Raw genomic sequence first — 17,414 nt, 5'->3', positions numbered from 1 at the left:
GCGCGCAAGTTAACACACACACACACACACACACATTGTTTCCTAAAGTCCCACAGTGCACGCAGCAGCATCCTCCTCCCACCTGAACGCACCTTCACACACACTGACACCATGCAGGGACGGTTCGTTGTTCCAATGGTGTTTGTTTATCTTTTCCTTTTTCTTTACTCATCAGCATTTGTGCACTCAGATGTTTTTTTGTTTTTTTTGCACGTCGCCCCGGGTGATTGTTGACAAGTTTGCAGCGACATGAAAGATCGGCGTTGAGGGAGCGTTTGAGTCCAGCAGCAGCGATGAGGCACGGGGTCGCGCACGTCACTGTGTTATGAAAGCTGCTGCTCCCTGCTCCACCTCTCAGGACTGTCACATACTAATGGATAGGCCTTTTTTTATTGCCGCATGTGTGTGTGTGTGAGGTAGAGCAGACTCCTACACACACATGCACACACATGCACATGCACACAATCTACCTCAGGAGGTGGAATGTAATTATGAGAGGGCCCATCGGTCACAATGCTGTGGAGCCACTGTGAATGTCAGGAAACTATTACTTACAGAGATAATAGGACTGTTGCTGTCTGTGGCTCTGTCCTGCTGCACCCTCTGCCTCTATTTATGTCTCCGTCCCTGCCTCCCTGGTGCTCCCTTTCTTTGCTTTGTTTCATATTTCAAAGGGGGGGTTTCTTTCATTTGCATTTATATCAACCCCATAACCGAGAACATGGTTTTACAAAGCGGTACACAAAGTCTAAAAACGTCCGAGCCCAATCAGAATACATGTTTTCTGAGTCTTTTTTTAAAAAGTGTGCATATTAATTAACCCTTGTTTCTGCGTCTCCCTCTCTATTTCTGTCTCTCTCCATCAGCTGAGGCAAATGAGGAGATAGTGAAGGTGACGTACGGCGAGCTCAGGCGTGACGTGGCGCTGTTTGCTGCAGCCATGAGGAAGATGGGAGTCCAGACTGGAGACAGGGTTGTAGGTGAGTCTTTTTTTTAATTTATCGCCTTCTGTCTGCAGGGTACGGAAAAGCAGCCAAGTTTGATTATCGGTCGCATTAGTTCGGTAGATTAAACACCAGCATTTTCAAGTGGAACTATAATTGTAGCTGCTCCTCTCCTGACTCATTTCTTTTTAACCTTCCTCATCCTTCCCAGTTCTCTTTATTATGTAAGTGAGTGAGTTGGATGATTATTTGCAGCCTGTTGCAGAATAAGTTGGACAGTTTATTTGCCATTACTTGTGTGTTTTAGTGTGCGCTGGCAAGGAGGGCCGGTCCGCCGTCTTGGCACAAGTTGCAGCTCTTTCTCAATGTCAGCATTTACTTCTTTTTTTTTTTTTTTTCTCAAAGCAAATATTTGTTCTTCTGCAAGGCAACACTGTAACAGGGAAGTCATACAGAGCCACGTGTTCACACTGCATGAGGTTTTTAATGCACGCCATCATGCATGTCCATCTTTCACACTGCAATATGTGATAGGTGCATTTTTAGAAAACATTTTTAAGATCTTTTTTCTGCCACAATCTTAACTTAATGCCACATTGCAGGCTGTGAAAATGCTCAGCTGTCAGAGGTTTAGTTTATCAAACAAAAGTATTCAGATGTCTGAGCTAAATCAGTTGTTAAAGTGACTCCCTGAACAAAAATAAAAGTGCATTAATAGGTTTTCTGATCTTTGAATACACACTCATAGCAAAAAAAAATAAAAAATGCTGCATATCCAAAATTTGAAAGTGTTTATTCAGCTTTTTATGAGGACTCTGCACCTTTTTTTGATGTCAGTCTTTATAAGTGAGCCTGGAGCTCCAGAAACTGATGTTTTCAGTCAAATTTAGTTTAGTTTAGCACAATCACAAATCTATCTTGACTCAGAGATACATTTCATCTGCTGTGTCTGTTAAGTATCCTGCAGATAAGTTTTCCTCCATTATTTAGTCATATATATAACAACCAAACTGGTATTATGTAATAATAGTGTCTCTAATGCAGCTTCTTTCCAACTCATTTTAAAAAAAGAAAGGGGAGGGGAGGGAAGAGGTGATTTTTCAGATGGGTAACTTCCTCATTGCAGCTGACTGTGATGTACGTGGATGTCAGCCCGACCTGACTCTTATCTGTCTCCACCTCTAGTTTCAATCTCTGCTCTCCGCCACTTTCTCCCGCCATGTGACACAGAAATACGTATTGAGCTGTTTGTGCTGCCGTGTCAGTGTCAAAAGCTTCAGTTACACCACGGCTGTCAAACAACATCATCATCTCACATTTCTGAGCCGTCCATTGTTGGCGGCTACAAAGCAGACATTGTCCTAAACAAAGCCTTCTTTAGTTTCATACCCTTTTTTTTTGTAGTAAAGATGGCCGATAACAGGCACTTTGGTTCAGAGGTGACAGAAAAGACTTGTGGCTTTTTATTTAATCAATGTTCAAAAGCTGAGTTAAGGGGGAAAAAAACATCTGATATCTGAGCCACAGTGACACAGAAGTGTGGCAAAAAAAATGTGAACTGCTGCTACAATTTTAAGCCATCCTTAACAAAAAAAGGAGAAAAACCTGAAGCTGACTTGGGCAGCACCATGGTATTATTTTTATTATCGTTATGAATTTTTGAAATGATTATTATGAAGATTTCAGAATAAAAGCAGCCATATGGCTCACTGTTGTTGTGACATATGACTCTTTTATGTCAATGCCTTTAATATAGAAGCAGCAGTGTGACTAACATCTATGTCTAATGTCCATGAGCTCATATTGAGCTTCTCTGTCTAGGAATGACCAGCAAGCAAGCGTATGAAAGTTAGTGTGTGGTCAGAAGAAAGATGGATGTTGCGGTGGGGAAATCCATTAGCTAACTGACTTAAGCTCTGTGGGAATCTCATTAGAAAGTGGGGAGGGACGGAGTCGGAGTGGGAGGGTGGGAGGTAGAGCGAGCTGGAGAGACAACAGGAGAGAGAGAGAGGAGGGGGAATTCAGCTTCTCTTTTCTCTTACGTATCTAAAGACAAATCTGTGTGAGTGTGTGTGTGTGTATGTGTGTGTTTGACTGTGCGTCTTCATCGCTGGTGTGTGTTGTGTGTCCCCAGGTTGAAACTAAAATGTCGTGTCAGTGTCCGTAATCCAGGAGATATATAAGCACTTAGCTGATGAAGCCAGGCTTTATAGCAGGACACACACACACTCACGTACACACACACTCACATATTCCTTCTCCCGTGGACGTTTTTGTTCCTTTCCTCCTCCTCCTCCTCCTGTCATCCTCACCATCGCCCCACCCCCTCCACTCCACCCCACCCTGTTACAAAGCTTATAACCTTCACACCCGCTCTTCATCCGCAGGGGGAAACATATTCTTTTAATTATGTGTCATCAAAAATTCACATACTGTGCGACTGCAGCCTCAATGCTGACTAATATGTAAATATCATATACATGGAAACTGTAGCAGCATGGAAACGTGATGAAAACAGTTTGAATAACAGAGACGACATCACTGCACAAGCTGCTGTAGCACACACACACACACACACACACGTCCTCACCCTGAGTGGGTGTGGCACTGTGGACGACTCATAAAACACTACATGCAGCATGTGGCATGTGTCCTGTTTGGTTCATATGTCTGTGTGTGTCATTTCAAATGAAGTCATGCTAGCAGGATAAGTGCTGATAAGAAAAAGGCCGGAAAATAACTTTAATTCTGTTCTTGTTTAGACTTCTAAAGCCTTTAAAAACACAAATTTACTCCATGCTGAGTTTTACAGATTCCCTAAAACTGAAATTTATAATAGGCTACATTATAATTAGGGCTATGGTCAATATGACCTCAAATCAGTATCACGGTTAATTAAACATTTTACCTCAATTACAATTAATGACATATTGATCTATTGTATCTATTCTTTTTTTTTTAAATGAATGAAGGAAACAACCTCCACCCCCCAAATCCCATGCTCGACTGTTGCTACACGCTCGCATATTTTTGAGAGTAATTACACGCCATAGCAGAGTCATGTGTCTAGAGACACACACACACACACACACACACACACACACACATGAACTCACAGTTGGAGGATGTCAGTTTCGGTTCATTTCAGTCTCAGTTTATTTATTTATTTATTTATTTGTCTCCATCGCGATTATGCAATTTAACAGTTAAAAACAGGTTATTAAAGTCACAAGTTGCACAACGAGTTTATAGCTAATTGCTAATTCTTGGCTTTAGTCCTTAGTTATAGGCTTTTTGTGTGTAATTGAATGAAAGTAGAGGCAAAAAAACACAACACAAACGACAATACTCTAAAATGAGCTAAAATAAACACAAGAACAATCCTGTAACATATAAATGCCAAACCAGTGATCATCTCTCTCTCTTATCACACTATGGAGCAGTGTTTTTGTTTGTGTCATGCGCACACACACACAAAGATGCACACACATGGGTGGTGTGTTTAACATCGTGCACGTGGATTCATCCCACCTCAGTGATCAACACTGGTGGTGCTAACGTGCCAACGCACTCGCACAGAGGAAGTGAAGGAGCAAACCAATAGCAAGTAAACATGGTTGAAAACAGCACAGGATTTAGTTATATATATATATAAAAACATTTACAAAGCTGTGAGAAAAGAAGACTCCAAAGGGAAAATAAAACCTTGATTCATCCTTTATTCGTTTCTAAAGTATCAGTCGTAATCAAAGTTCTCCTGAACTGACCACAGGCTGTCGTCAGAGGGATTGCTCCTCTCCCTCCAGATAATGTACACAGACATCATTTCTCAGCTGGTTTGTGTGTAGTTGACCACACACACGTCACCCGTTTGTTTCTATAAACATTACATCATCATTGCTTAATGCACATGACTAAGACCTGAGTCATTTTTTTGTCTGAATCGTATGGCACTGCTTCGAGTCCAAAAACTGTCAAAAACTGGCACAATAATAAAAGACAGTAGAAGCCAAACATAAGAAGAACAGTAGCATAAGGAAGTTGCAGTTATGTAGAAGTGGTAAAGCAGTGGCGTCACAACAGAGTAGATGTTAATATTAGACTCTCAGACAGTGGTTATCAGTTAGGCATGTTGAGCAATAAAGTTTTATTGTGGTTTACATGAGTGGACTGATAAGGGCAGTGGGTTGACGTGTAAACTGTGTTGTGGCAGCAGCAGTGAGGCACGGCTGCTGTAGAAAGATCATGATGCATGACGCTATTTGTCCTGATCTGAGTGTTGGAGGATCATAATTTATGGGAGCGTCTGCAGCAGGAGTCAGTGTAGCAGGATGTTGATGATCTGCCAGCCCCGAAGTGTCGGATCTGCTTCCTGGTTACGGCGGGAGTCGGCAGCCTAGCAACCAATTAAATTAGCCAATGAGGCTGATCGGTCATGATTCACAGGAGGTGACAGCGTGGTTTACAGTTTTGCCTTTGACCAGTCGGACTGGTTGCAGGAAACTACCGGCTGTGTTATTGTTTTGTTATGTTTTAGATTAGATACATGTTATCGACTGTTTAAAGGTAGCAGCAGAGCTCCTGTGAGTCATCTGGGTGGCAGCCATTTACAGTATATACACAATCACCTTATCAGTGTCTTATAATAACATCTTGAAGGTATTTTCTACCTCTATTATGTTTTATATGAAGATTATACCTGATTTATATCTATCAGATCTGTGTAAAAATGTATTTTACTGTGAAAAATGACTTTTCTTTTCTTTTTGAATATAATGTTTGACTGAACACAGTTATTATCTCACTTCCTGTTAATGCAGGGATATACAGTATAGACACCAAGCATTAAACTAAAAATGAAAACAGGAGTCATTATTCCTGCAGCACTGTGACACAGATTGTCTTTATTGGTGTTGGCTGAAGTTAATATGGTAATGAATGACTGTGAGATAATGGTATGAATTTCAATACTGTGTGTCTCTGTTTGGTATTCTCTCTCCTTCCTTTTAGTGCAGTAATCAATAAATGTCTCTGATTTTCCCTCTAACCCTCACTGATCCGATCATCTGTGAGAAAACTCGCTCTGTCCTTGACCACAATCTCCCACATTGTTGAGAATGAAAGCTTCTTCCTCCCTCGCTCCTCCTCTTCTTTTACAGTCTCATCCCTCTTTCTCTCTCTCTCTTTCTCGCTCTCTCACTCTCTTTCTCTCTCTCCCGTATTGTTCTGTCTCACAATATTTCTTTCCTCTGTTCTCTCAGTTACACTCAATGACCTACTGAGAGAGAGGCTATATAATAACAAGCCCAGCTACTTTCGTTGTACTACTGGCTTTTTATATACCGTATATATGTATATTGGTGTGTCATAACCCATGTGATAGTAAATATCACAAAAACCAGGATAGTTTCTGAAATCACTTATCATTTCTTTCAACTAAAATATCCTTATTTCTGCACACATGTATATTGTTTTTTAAGACTGGTATGGATTTGCACTTAAACTTAATGTTTTCCTCCTCCCCCTCCAGGTTACCTACCTAATGGTATCCATGCAGTAGAGGCCATGTTAGCCGCCGCCAGCATCGGAGCCATTTGGAGCTCCACGTCCGTCGACTTTGGAGTCAATGTAAGGATTGTGTTTGATGTTTGAGATAAAAAGTCTCACAAACTCCAAATAGTCTCAATATGAATAACATTCAGAGTTAATCTCAAGTTCGATAGAAAAACCAAACCAAACCAAACCTGTCTGATCTGCTGGTCGACTCTGAAGCACCTGCCAGTGCTGGTAGAGTGTGTGTTTGAGTCATGGTGCCAGTGGCAATTTTTATCTCTAATCTTGGCAGAGTTCATGCTCTCGTCCTCGACCTCAGCTGCTCTGGGCCAGTTGTCCCGTGCCAGTTCTTAAAGTGGATTCACGACACATAACTCAAATGACAATTTACACAGAGTAAGAGGTGAATGAGCTCCGTGAAGGAAAATGTCACGTGTGCGAGTTGAGCGTGAGTGTAATTAACCACATCATCCTGCAGCAGCTCCTGCATCAATGCTCCTTCTGTCGTCTCGCTCTCTGCTTTTTGTTTCTGACCCGCTGCTGCCCCCTCAGGCAGATTAGAGAACTGCTCTTACTCTAGATGTTTTAATCAAACATGACCAATCCAGGTTTAACTTAAAAATAAGCCCATTGTGGCTTTTTGCCTCTCCCTGCACTGTCCTATTGTTACCTATCATGTTTTATGTTGTATTCTTTTAACTTTGTGCAAAAATAAAAATTCAAATTCAATTTAAATGTAAAATAAGTTTAACTAACTTTGCAGAGTTGTAATTGTAAATCAGTGTTTTTGTAAAACCCCACCCCCTCTCTCTTTCTCTCCTTTCTTTCTCTCAGGGTGTCCTCGACAGGTTTTCTCAAATCCAGCCCAAACTGATCTTCTCTGTCGCTGCAGTCGTTTACAACGGGAAAACACATGACCACATGGAAAAGCTGACCAGCGTCGTCAAAGGTTGGCAAACACATTCACTTATGGATTAATGTTTCTGACCATTTTCTACATTTTTTGTTTGATTATTGCTCTTTCTCTATGATTATCATCAAAGGCTTTTGTCTGATACTGTCAGAGATGTATTCGGTCTCTTTACAGCAAGTACAACCAAGGAGGAATTCCTGCAAACTGCGGAAATAGAGTCGTTATAGTGCAACATCAGTAGATTAGAATAAAGTGGCTCTACTGGGTTTTTACAAGTGTTCAAAGTTGAATAATTAATGCAGAACAGATGCAGGGTAGATGTACAGAATGAAGCAGGATCTTAATGTGTTAGCACAGGAGCTCCCAGAGAATTCCTCCACATCTTCATCGCTCCTTTCTAAAAATTAATTTCCTGTGACTTCCACTAAGAAGCAAAATGTGTTACGTGTTTATGAAAATGAAACTGGGATTCATCTGGGAGCATATTTGTCTCTCCATAAAGATTAACTGTGATGTGAGAACACAAAGGCATCAGCTTCTCTCTCTCTCTCTCTGAAATCTAGGTCTGCCTGACCTGAAGAGAGTAGTTGTGATTCCCTACGCTCGCTCCAAGCACGAGACCGACCTCGCCAAGATCCCCAACAGGTGTGTGTGTGTGGATATTAATGCACTGAGGTGTTAAAACTAAGAACTGTTAACATAGAGCAGGTCACAGATGTATTCCCTCTCACATATCTCTACTTTAAATGTCTCCACAGTGTATTTATTGATGATTTCTTGGCGTCCGGGCGCGGCGAGGCCGACCAGTTCCCTCAGCTGGAGTTTGAGCAGCTTCCCTTCTGTCACCCTCTCTTCATCATGTACTCGTCTGGAACCACGGGAGCGCCTAAATGCATGGTCCACTCTGCTGGGGTGAGAAGACACACACTGGTTTCCATTAGCCTGTTATTACAGAGTATGGATGGCTCTGCCGCTGTTGGTTTGTTCAGCTGGTAAAAAAAACACAATACCACACATACGCACACACATTGTGGGCATGGAGCCTCTGGCATCCTAATACACAACCACGAGCTGGTTCATTCATTTCCAGTGGCGAACCGTGGACCCGCACCCTGGGCCTTCAATAGGACCACATGTGGCAATAAAAAATGAAACATAGCAATACAAATAATAGCCAGAGCCCTAGCTTTAAACCTATTAAAGGTTTCTGTGCCCTAACTGGCTTCACAACACACAAAGGTGATACTGGAAGAATGAAACAAGCAAATTACACATTCACTTAGCCTATTTCACATATTTGTTTAGCTGGAATGAAAGTAAAATATCTAGAATAATCATTAGCTGCTCTACAACTAAAGATGGCTCTCACAGCCGTAAGCTCATGCTGGTCACATCTGTTTGCAGAGCTGGACCACAGTTTGATTTTCAATTCCCACCGTTTATATTATATACTGTACATCAGCGATGATCAGTGTGAAAAGAAGGCGATGCTTTCTCTCTTATAAAACCACAGAGACATGTTTTCAATGAGAAGATGAAGAAGAGGAAGAAATTCTCAAGTGGACAACATAACTATTCTCTGAAGCTGTTCTGGAGCTTTCTGTCACATCACATGGTCTTCATTAGCAGATCAATTTGGCTGTGTTGTGTTGTGATGGAACAATAGATGGCAACATTTCCATTTTTCTCTCCACTTTTAAGGATTTCTCACTCAAGTTAATTCCTCACCTCGGACAGCAGCAGCCTCTTCACAAGGTCCCTTTAGTAGCTGGAGGGATGAGATATCATTGACACAAAATTCTAGTAAATCGCCTGTTTCTCAGGCTTAAGGACCGCTCAAAGCACTTTACAACACCCGTCGCACTCGTACACACACACACACACACACACACACACACACACACTGATGGAGCAGCTCTCAGGAGCGATTTAGGGGTTCAGTATCTTGCCCCAAGGACGTTGCAGCTCAGAGGAGCCGGGGATCGAACCGCCGACGTTCTGATTAGTGGACGACCTGCTTCACCTCCTGATCCCACTTCACCTCAGTATCACAGCTGTCATTATAGCTCACACATCTGCCACATTATGAACAAAACCACAGCTGAGGAGCAGTAGTCAAGTCTTTATTGCTACTTACAGAAGGGGCCTTATCCCAATCCCATTTCGAAAGGGGATTGACAAATTTCCCAGAATACAACAGCAAAATGGCCGCATGATCCAAAAACAACCAAAGAGACACATACATATTAAATATTTTACCATTAATAAGGATTTTATAACCACAACAACCATTTTACATTCCATTTAGTCCATGTATCACAACCCCGCTGTTGATAGAAAAGTTTTGGAAAAAAAGGTCAGATATTTTTGTATATGTGATACAAGACATGAAGATCAGCAGCAGCTTGTCTGATATAAATGCATTATGATGCACATGATGCAGTTATTACCGTGTAGTAATAGCATCTTCTTTCATAGGGGAATATTTCTACCCCATCTCACTCTGGTGACAGGGTGTGACTGAGAAATTGGGCCTAAGTGTGAGTTGGTTTTTCTGTTACACGCTCCTCCACTAGATGGCAGCAGACCTCCACCAGCTGATCTCTTTTTAGAAGGTTATTTGCTCTCAAAAGAGGAGTATGAATGACTTTCTTTTTTTTCTCCTCCCCTCCTCGCTACCGACCACATCTGAATGTGTGATTTCAAGAGGACCACTGCACTTTTGAAGGCTGAAACACTCCACATTCAAAATGGATTAACACACACAAACAAATGCAGTCACACGTCCTCACATAACAAGTTGTTCTCCTTTTCTCTCTCTCTCTCTATAACACCTATTTTCCTTCTTTCTTCTCTGTTTCAGTCTCCCATCCCTCTTTCAAATTGGTTCTCTGTCCTTAACCTGCATGAATCTTCCCCCCTCTTATCCCACTTAGTCCTCTGTTTTCGGACTCTCATTAGGTTTTTTTTTACTACTTTATCCCCTCTCTCCTCCAGCATCCTTTTATTTCCTCCCCTTGTTGTATTCCTCTCTGTCTCCATCTCGTTCTTTTGTGTCCCATCCTTCTCCCCACGCCGCCGATAATTGGACAGTAATGCGTTGGTGAAAACATTTCGTATTGTGACGCTGGCAGTACTCGCTGGCTCTACCAATTAGCCCCAGCGCTGTTGTGCTTTATGCTTTGTTACGGCTCTGTTAACATGCTGTCGGCGGCAAGATGGCACGAACATGGGGGGACGGGCATGGCAGCTGAGTCCTGCCAAAGATTATATGCAACACACACACACACATGTACATGGACCACCTGTTTAGTAGAACAGCAAAGTACACATAGGCTCAAACCGAAAGCTCACGCAGTCATGCACACGGTCATACAGTTCGTACTCTACACCAGCAATAATTACCTCTCCAACTGTGATGGGTCAGTGACTGTGGGAGAATTCACACTTAACCCAAATTGCCCCTTTTTCCTAAGAGAAGTGCCTCTGTGTGTGTGGAAGCCAGCTTGACATAGGAGCATAAGATAAAACTTCATTGTTGTATTGCAATATTTCAGTGATACTTAGAATTTGTCAGAGATGAAACGGTAACACTTTACAATAAGGGTCCCTTAATTAATGTTAGTTAGTGCATTATTAAGCATTAATATATAAACTTATGTGTTAATTAATGCTGAGTAATGCATACATAATGATAACTAATTACATTATTCAACTTTTATTATTACTTAATAATTTATTAACTAACTTTGATTAGTAAACATGAATTAACTGCTTACTAATAGGCTACATTAATTAATGTGTTTCCTAATCCTAATAAATACAAAATAATGATTGTTAAAGGTACAGCATGTAAGAAATCTAAATCAAGTGGCCGTAAAATCCTCTTAATATGTCACAGAGACTCAGGAATAATGTTCATATAACATGATAAACTCACCAACAACAATAGTACGGCCAGAGTATTCGCATTCAAAATCTTTTTTTGCAGACTGCAAATCATGTTTATGTTTTGAATTTAGGTGTTTACATGTTGCGCCTCCTAGCCCTCTCTCCCAGTCACGGCGGCGTCAGTGGCATTTCAGCCTCCGGTCTGCTTCCACTGAGCTGCCGCTACGACTGGGAGAAAAAACGAGATCGCTGTGTTTTGAATTTGACTGCAGTAACCGTTTTTAGCCACATTCTTACATATGACACCTTTAATATATCTGTAAACAGTTAATTAATGCTTAATAATGTACTAACTAACGTTAATTAAGGGACCCTTATTGTAAAGTGTTACCGATGAAACAGAAGTGTCGTTATAAAATATCTGTAGTCAACCAGAATCAAATTAACAGTCTCTCTCTCTCTCTCTTGTCTCATTAGGGCACGCTCATCCAACACTTGAAGGAACACATTCTGCACGGCAATATGACCAGCAGCGACGTCATCATTTACTACACTACGGTAGGTACACAGCCTCATCACAAAAACAGAAAAAAAAATAAAATAGAAAAGAAAGTGCTCATGATATAGAAAATTTCTGATTCCTGCAGCACTCTCCCCCTCTGCCCACCCACTGCCTCACCCCAGCTCTCTGCAGGGGTATAATGTTTCATATAGCTGGGTGTTATTCATCATGAGGCGGGTCATAAAGAAACACACACACACACACACACACACACACACAGAGGCAGGTCACAGGAAGAAGAAGAAGAAGCTGCTGCCTCCTTTTTGATGATAATGTTCAAAACCGAGGAGTCTGATCTTATTAGAGCTGCAGTTGTTGAGTTGTGGGTTGTTGTGTATTTGTGTGTTTATGTTTGACAAGTGCGCAGCTGCGGTTTGGGTTTCTGACACGAGAACAATTATGTGGGCTCGGCTCGGCTCACGTCTCCTCGATTTAGAAAGTGATTCTGGCATCTAACAAGGAAGTTTCTCAGGCTGTAAATAAAGTAACTTCCATCCAGTGTTTTACATCTGTTTAGGCAAACTACATCACTAAATACTTATGTGTAGTGTAGCCGCGCTCAAGCAAAAACAACAATGACAAAACACAGCATAGGATGATGGGAACTGACTGACCGTTAAACTTTGTTTCTATTGTTGCTCTTCCAACTTATAATCAAGACGTTGTAAGAGCAGCTGAATTAGACACAAAATTGTTGTTTTTGTCCAGAACAAACAGACCAGACACCGACACAGTTTAGGTGGCTACGAGCTGAGGTGCCACTGCCTCATGTTTACTTGCCTTCTTTCTCTCATATCTTAAGATCTAGATGTCTTACTTCATTAGGTTAAAAAACATACCTCTATGATTCATATTTTTGGGGGATTTTTTTAAGTATCACACATTACAAAAATATATGTGGCAAATGTTTGGTTGCATAACAACCTGCAGTATTAATGTTGAGACACAGAAGGTGAACTGATCTATGGTGTAATCCATCCAGCAAACTGGAAAAACAAGAATGATCAAACAAAAATTAAACAAGAAAAAAAATAAAAACACAGTAAAAAAAAAGGGGGAAAGACTCAGGACGATAGAAGGTCATAACATGTTATTTGCTCAGTGATGCTTGAAGTACAGTGTTCAGAATGATATCATCATCATATCTCCTCGTCAAGCCCTTTACAGAGGAACTATGCAGGATTTTTACCTTAATTAAGCAGCTTTGGAGTATTTGTGATGGTTAAATGACTTGTCATAGTGAGAATAGAGGCTCTTTGCCTTCCACCTAGCGTCTCTTGGTCAAAAAACAACCTTGCCAGATCAGTGCGGTGTCCCAGATCTCATCTCACGAGAAACATGGACTGCTTTACGGCAATACGGCACAAACACGCCTGGTATTCTGTAATCTCTTATTAACATTGGCCATCTCGGTAGACATGGCTCCTCAGATTTCCTTCTCGCGGGTAAATATGCATTCTGAAATTGTAGGGGAGCTCTGTAGAGAAAAAAGCAACCAAAACGAAACGAAAAAGCGTCCGACTTGCATAGTTTCCCCTCAATGTTGGATAGGTACCGCTCCCAGTTAGGTTAGAATAGACTTGAAAATAACCAAGATGTAAAAAGTGAATCTTCCAAACGTCTTTGGCAATAGCCGATATACTTTTACCTGATACATGAATGAACTTAATCAAACTTTTGCTGTCACTGACAGACGAGTCGTTTCACCATTAGTTGGTAGTTTATACAGTACGGTAAATGCCCACATAGACAATATGTCCTGTATTAGCACTGTGGACACTTGTTCAGTCGAACCAATACCATCATTATTTGTTCATGTGAGAGATGGTGCCAAAGGCGGAAGCTCAGCATGGAGCGGCAAACAATCACGCGAACCACAGGCACATAATTCACGGTCCGCGGGGGTCGTCCATTTCTCCTTCCCATTTCATCCATGTTGATGAGGCGGGATTGTTTACAGCAGATAAACTGACCACTCTGTTCGTTATCTCCGCTGCTCGTAGACCGGCTGGATGATGTGGAACTGGCTGGTGTCTGCTCTGGCAGTGGGAGCCTCTGTGGTTTTATATGACGGTTCACCACTAATGCCCACACCGGACGTACTGTGGAACCTGACAGACCAGCTGGGGTGAGTTAGCCACACACACATGCACAAATACACACACACACAAAGGAGATATGCTGCCAAAAAGGGGCTGACAGTGTTTGAATTGCTCTGTTGTTTTTTGCTTGCTGTTGAAAGATGATTTTTTATTTTAAATCCTAAAACGCACTTTGAAAAACGCTCTCATTATGAACAGTATTTAATATACATATATATAAAATCAATATTAAGGTGACAATGATTTCCTATACAACGTGTGAAAAAACATAAGCACAAACAGTCTCACTCTCAGTCTTAAGAGTCTTGATCTTCCACAAATTTGCAAGATGCTTCATGGAATCACAAATAAATCAAGGCTCAACATGGGGATATCTACACAGAGCTTCTGTAAAGACAAACCTTTTTTTCTTTGTTTTAGATGTTCAAAACTAATTCCCAAACAAAACAAAACCATCCAATTCCCCTTCAAAAAAGTTTCTGTATGATATTCTCTATATCTGTGGCAGCTTTAATAGAGTTCAGTGCAGCTGAAAACAGGCTGCAGCCTCAATAAGGGATTCAACTTGCGTCGGGTGGCTATAAGAACAAATGTGGGCTTTTAGAAGAAAAAAAAAAAATTTTTAATATGAGATGTTTGAGAAGCAGGCAAATGTAGAATATAGAGAAAAATCTAAAATCAGAAAGAGAGCGGGAAGAGAGGGGTGCTGGGAGTTGTTGGTCTTTATCCACAGAATTGATCATGTGTTTACCTAATTGACAACTTATACACACATGCACACACAGGAGCCGACACATGAATAAAGATCCCGGCTGGTTGGCACATGGATTAAGAACAAGAGACCCTCCGCAACTGATCATACAATAAACACTAATGCTGATTTAAAATCATAGCAAAGAGAGAAAGAGTGGAAAATGACGGATTGGTTGGAAAGAAAGGAAAGAAAAATGCAGAAGAGATCAGAGGGTAATGGGGTAAAGAGTGGGTAATGGAGATGATAATTTCACCTCGTTTTATATGCCATAGATTAGACAGACTGGTTATTTGGCGGATAACCGAAAAGAAACAGTGGATACGAGGAACAAAATCTCATCATGGCAAGTCACCACCAGGCAGCAAGCTGTAGAAGTTTTACTGTACCTAGTTAATTCTCTTGGGATTTGGAGGAAAATATAATTTCTTGACACTTGTGTTTAAAAGAAATTGGTCTCATAATTCAGACGCACCACAAACCTGCTCTGTGAGATCGCCACCGTTCTCGTCATTTTGAGAGGGCGGTCGTGTTTCCTCCTCAGCCGACCAGGGCCAGACTTAAGCGTTTCTTTTTACTATATTGCTTGAAATCCTCTTCACACACTGATTGCAACCAATTAATTAAATGCTTTTTCACCAAAATAAAAAGTGTCAGTCTCCTGTGGAACAGACAATCCTGTAAAAACACCATCCAATCATTTTGAACACCACAAATGAAGTCATTTGATCGTGTTGCGTCTATCAAACTGCCCTCTGCCCCTTCCTCCCCCCCTCTGCATGCACCCCTCTTCATGCACTAATCGCATGCATGCTCAGAGTCTTCAACATTTAAAGATTCAGAAAAGACGACACCAGAGCCAGAGCTTCTGCTATAGCTTGTTACTGTAAATTCAACAAGACAGTTGCAGCAACGTTATGGATGAAACGAACAAGTGTTGCACGTTTGAGTGGTGTATTTTCATAATGTCGCCTACTTGAATCTCCTATTCTACCTTTAAACGCTGCTATTATTGAGATGATGCTGGTGATGCTGTAAATTTGGACAAAACCAGAACCGCTGAACCTTAAATTTCATTGCGTCATCATGACTCAATGAGGACGTCGTCACATGTGAAAATGAGAGATTGTTTTCTCGTCTGATTTCATCTTTTGAAATCCATTTTTTCAGCAGCTTTCTTCAAATCCAGTCACCAAATCGGTGCTCTTACTGTATGTGACTTTGATGAATGTTTAGTTTGGTCCCACTTCCCCCCACCACCATCACCATCATCAGTTACTAGGGCAGATATTCAACCCAGCATTGATCCTCTATTGTCTTTTGAAGACGGAGAGAGAGAAGCGGAGGGAGAGAGAGAAGCGGTCAAGGATACGACTGTGTAAGGTGGTGGAAATGTATTAGTAAGCACAGTGAGCAGCTATTATTTTTCATTGAGTACTTATATTCAGATTCCTCAAGGGGTCTCCAAGTTGTGTGTGTGTGTGTTTTTGCAATGAAAATTTCAGTTTTAGCTGCAGGGCAGTCGACTGTAATAGACTGTTAAGTATAGTGGATTTCAGCTGCTTTGATTAGTAGTTTTCATTTGTTATTATCTGTTGTGAATTAAGCCATATTCAATCAACACAGCTTCCTAAGTCTTTTATTACTTCAGTTAATTTCAGCGTATGGCTTTAAAACAAAAATGCCAAACTTATTTACTGGGAGGCAGCCAAAGTAGCAGGAAGGTGAAACATTTTGCAGCACCAGCCTCCGTCTGGAGAACAGAAATTAAATAATAATAAATAAATGAAAAAAATGGCGGTAACTGCAGCTAATGCTTCCTATATTTCCTTAAGAATCAGATCCAGAGTTACGTATAATGGCCATCAGACAGCTGGAGATCGTGTCATATGGGGCCGCTCCTCCCTGTGAGTGAGCATCATTGAGTCGGCTCGGTCAATCCTCGCAGTTAAATTATCGGGGAAAAAAGAAATGCGGCGTGGTCAGCAAAAAGTGTGAGACCCTTTAAGACAGTTATACCATGGACGCATATTCACCGTGGTAGAAATGGCATATTGCCTTCAGCAAGGAGCGGAGTAATGGGGAGAAAAATCTGACACAGATGGGGAATTGTGGGAAACCATAGAGGAGCAAAAGTGCCAAGAAAAAGTACTTCTGCAGCAGAAAACGCAGAACAGATCCCAGCGCTAATGAGCTCCTTTCACAATTTTACCGGACATTTGAATCATCAACTATATTAGGATCTTCAAGTGACGGCCGGCTCCCTGGTATTATAACTGGTAGAATAGTTATTATAGCAGCTTCTAAGCTTTATGCTCAGTTTGTAGGAAGGTGTTTGATGAGATAAATGTTCATGTCTTTCAAACAACCCCTCCACTATTCACCCATCTAAAAAAGAAAAAGAAAAAAAAAGAAGAGAAATTGAATAAATGGTTCGAACAAGGTTAGATGACTTTTTTACAAAATGACCCACATGGAGGAAATCAGCAAAGAGCTGCCGACGTGACAGAAAGACGGATGGGACCTTTTAAATGTTGAGGAGACTTTTGAACCAATTAAAAACTGATGTTACCACCTCACAGTCATTTCCTACATCCCAGCACTGTGTGGAAAAAAAAACCCTGTGGGAGAGGATGACATGAATGTTTCTTTTTCTTTTTTTACATCCTCAACTTCTGAATTAAGGTTGGACATTTTA

General features: G+C 41.1%; 1 protein-coding gene across 1 annotated transcript in view; it reads left to right on the top strand.

Moving 5' to 3' along the window:
* Window positions 1-17,414, top strand: part of aacs (acetoacetyl-CoA synthetase) — a 41,265-nt gene that overhangs the window by 4,187 nt on the left and 19,664 nt on the right. The window contains exons 4-10 of the mRNA XM_085785989.1: window positions 867-980; window positions 6,475-6,572; window positions 7,332-7,446; window positions 7,974-8,055; window positions 8,169-8,322; window positions 11,779-11,859; window positions 13,867-13,991. Of these exons, the coding sequence (XP_085642115.1) occupies window positions 867-980; window positions 6,475-6,572; window positions 7,332-7,446; window positions 7,974-8,055; window positions 8,169-8,322; window positions 11,779-11,859; window positions 13,867-13,991 (769 nt within the window). The remainder of the gene's footprint in view (window positions 1-866; window positions 981-6,474; window positions 6,573-7,331; window positions 7,447-7,973; window positions 8,056-8,168; window positions 8,323-11,778; window positions 11,860-13,866; window positions 13,992-17,414) is intronic.

The sequence above is a fragment of the Trachurus japonicus genome, chromosome 9 (assembly GCF_045865225.1).
Source record: "Trachurus japonicus isolate A0001 chromosome 9, Traja_1.0".
NCBI classification, from domain to species: Eukaryota; Metazoa; Chordata; class Actinopteri; order Carangiformes; family Carangidae; genus Trachurus; species Trachurus japonicus.
The sequence above is the reverse complement of the archived record's forward strand: the minus strand, read 5'-3'. Positions and strand labels throughout refer to the sequence as shown.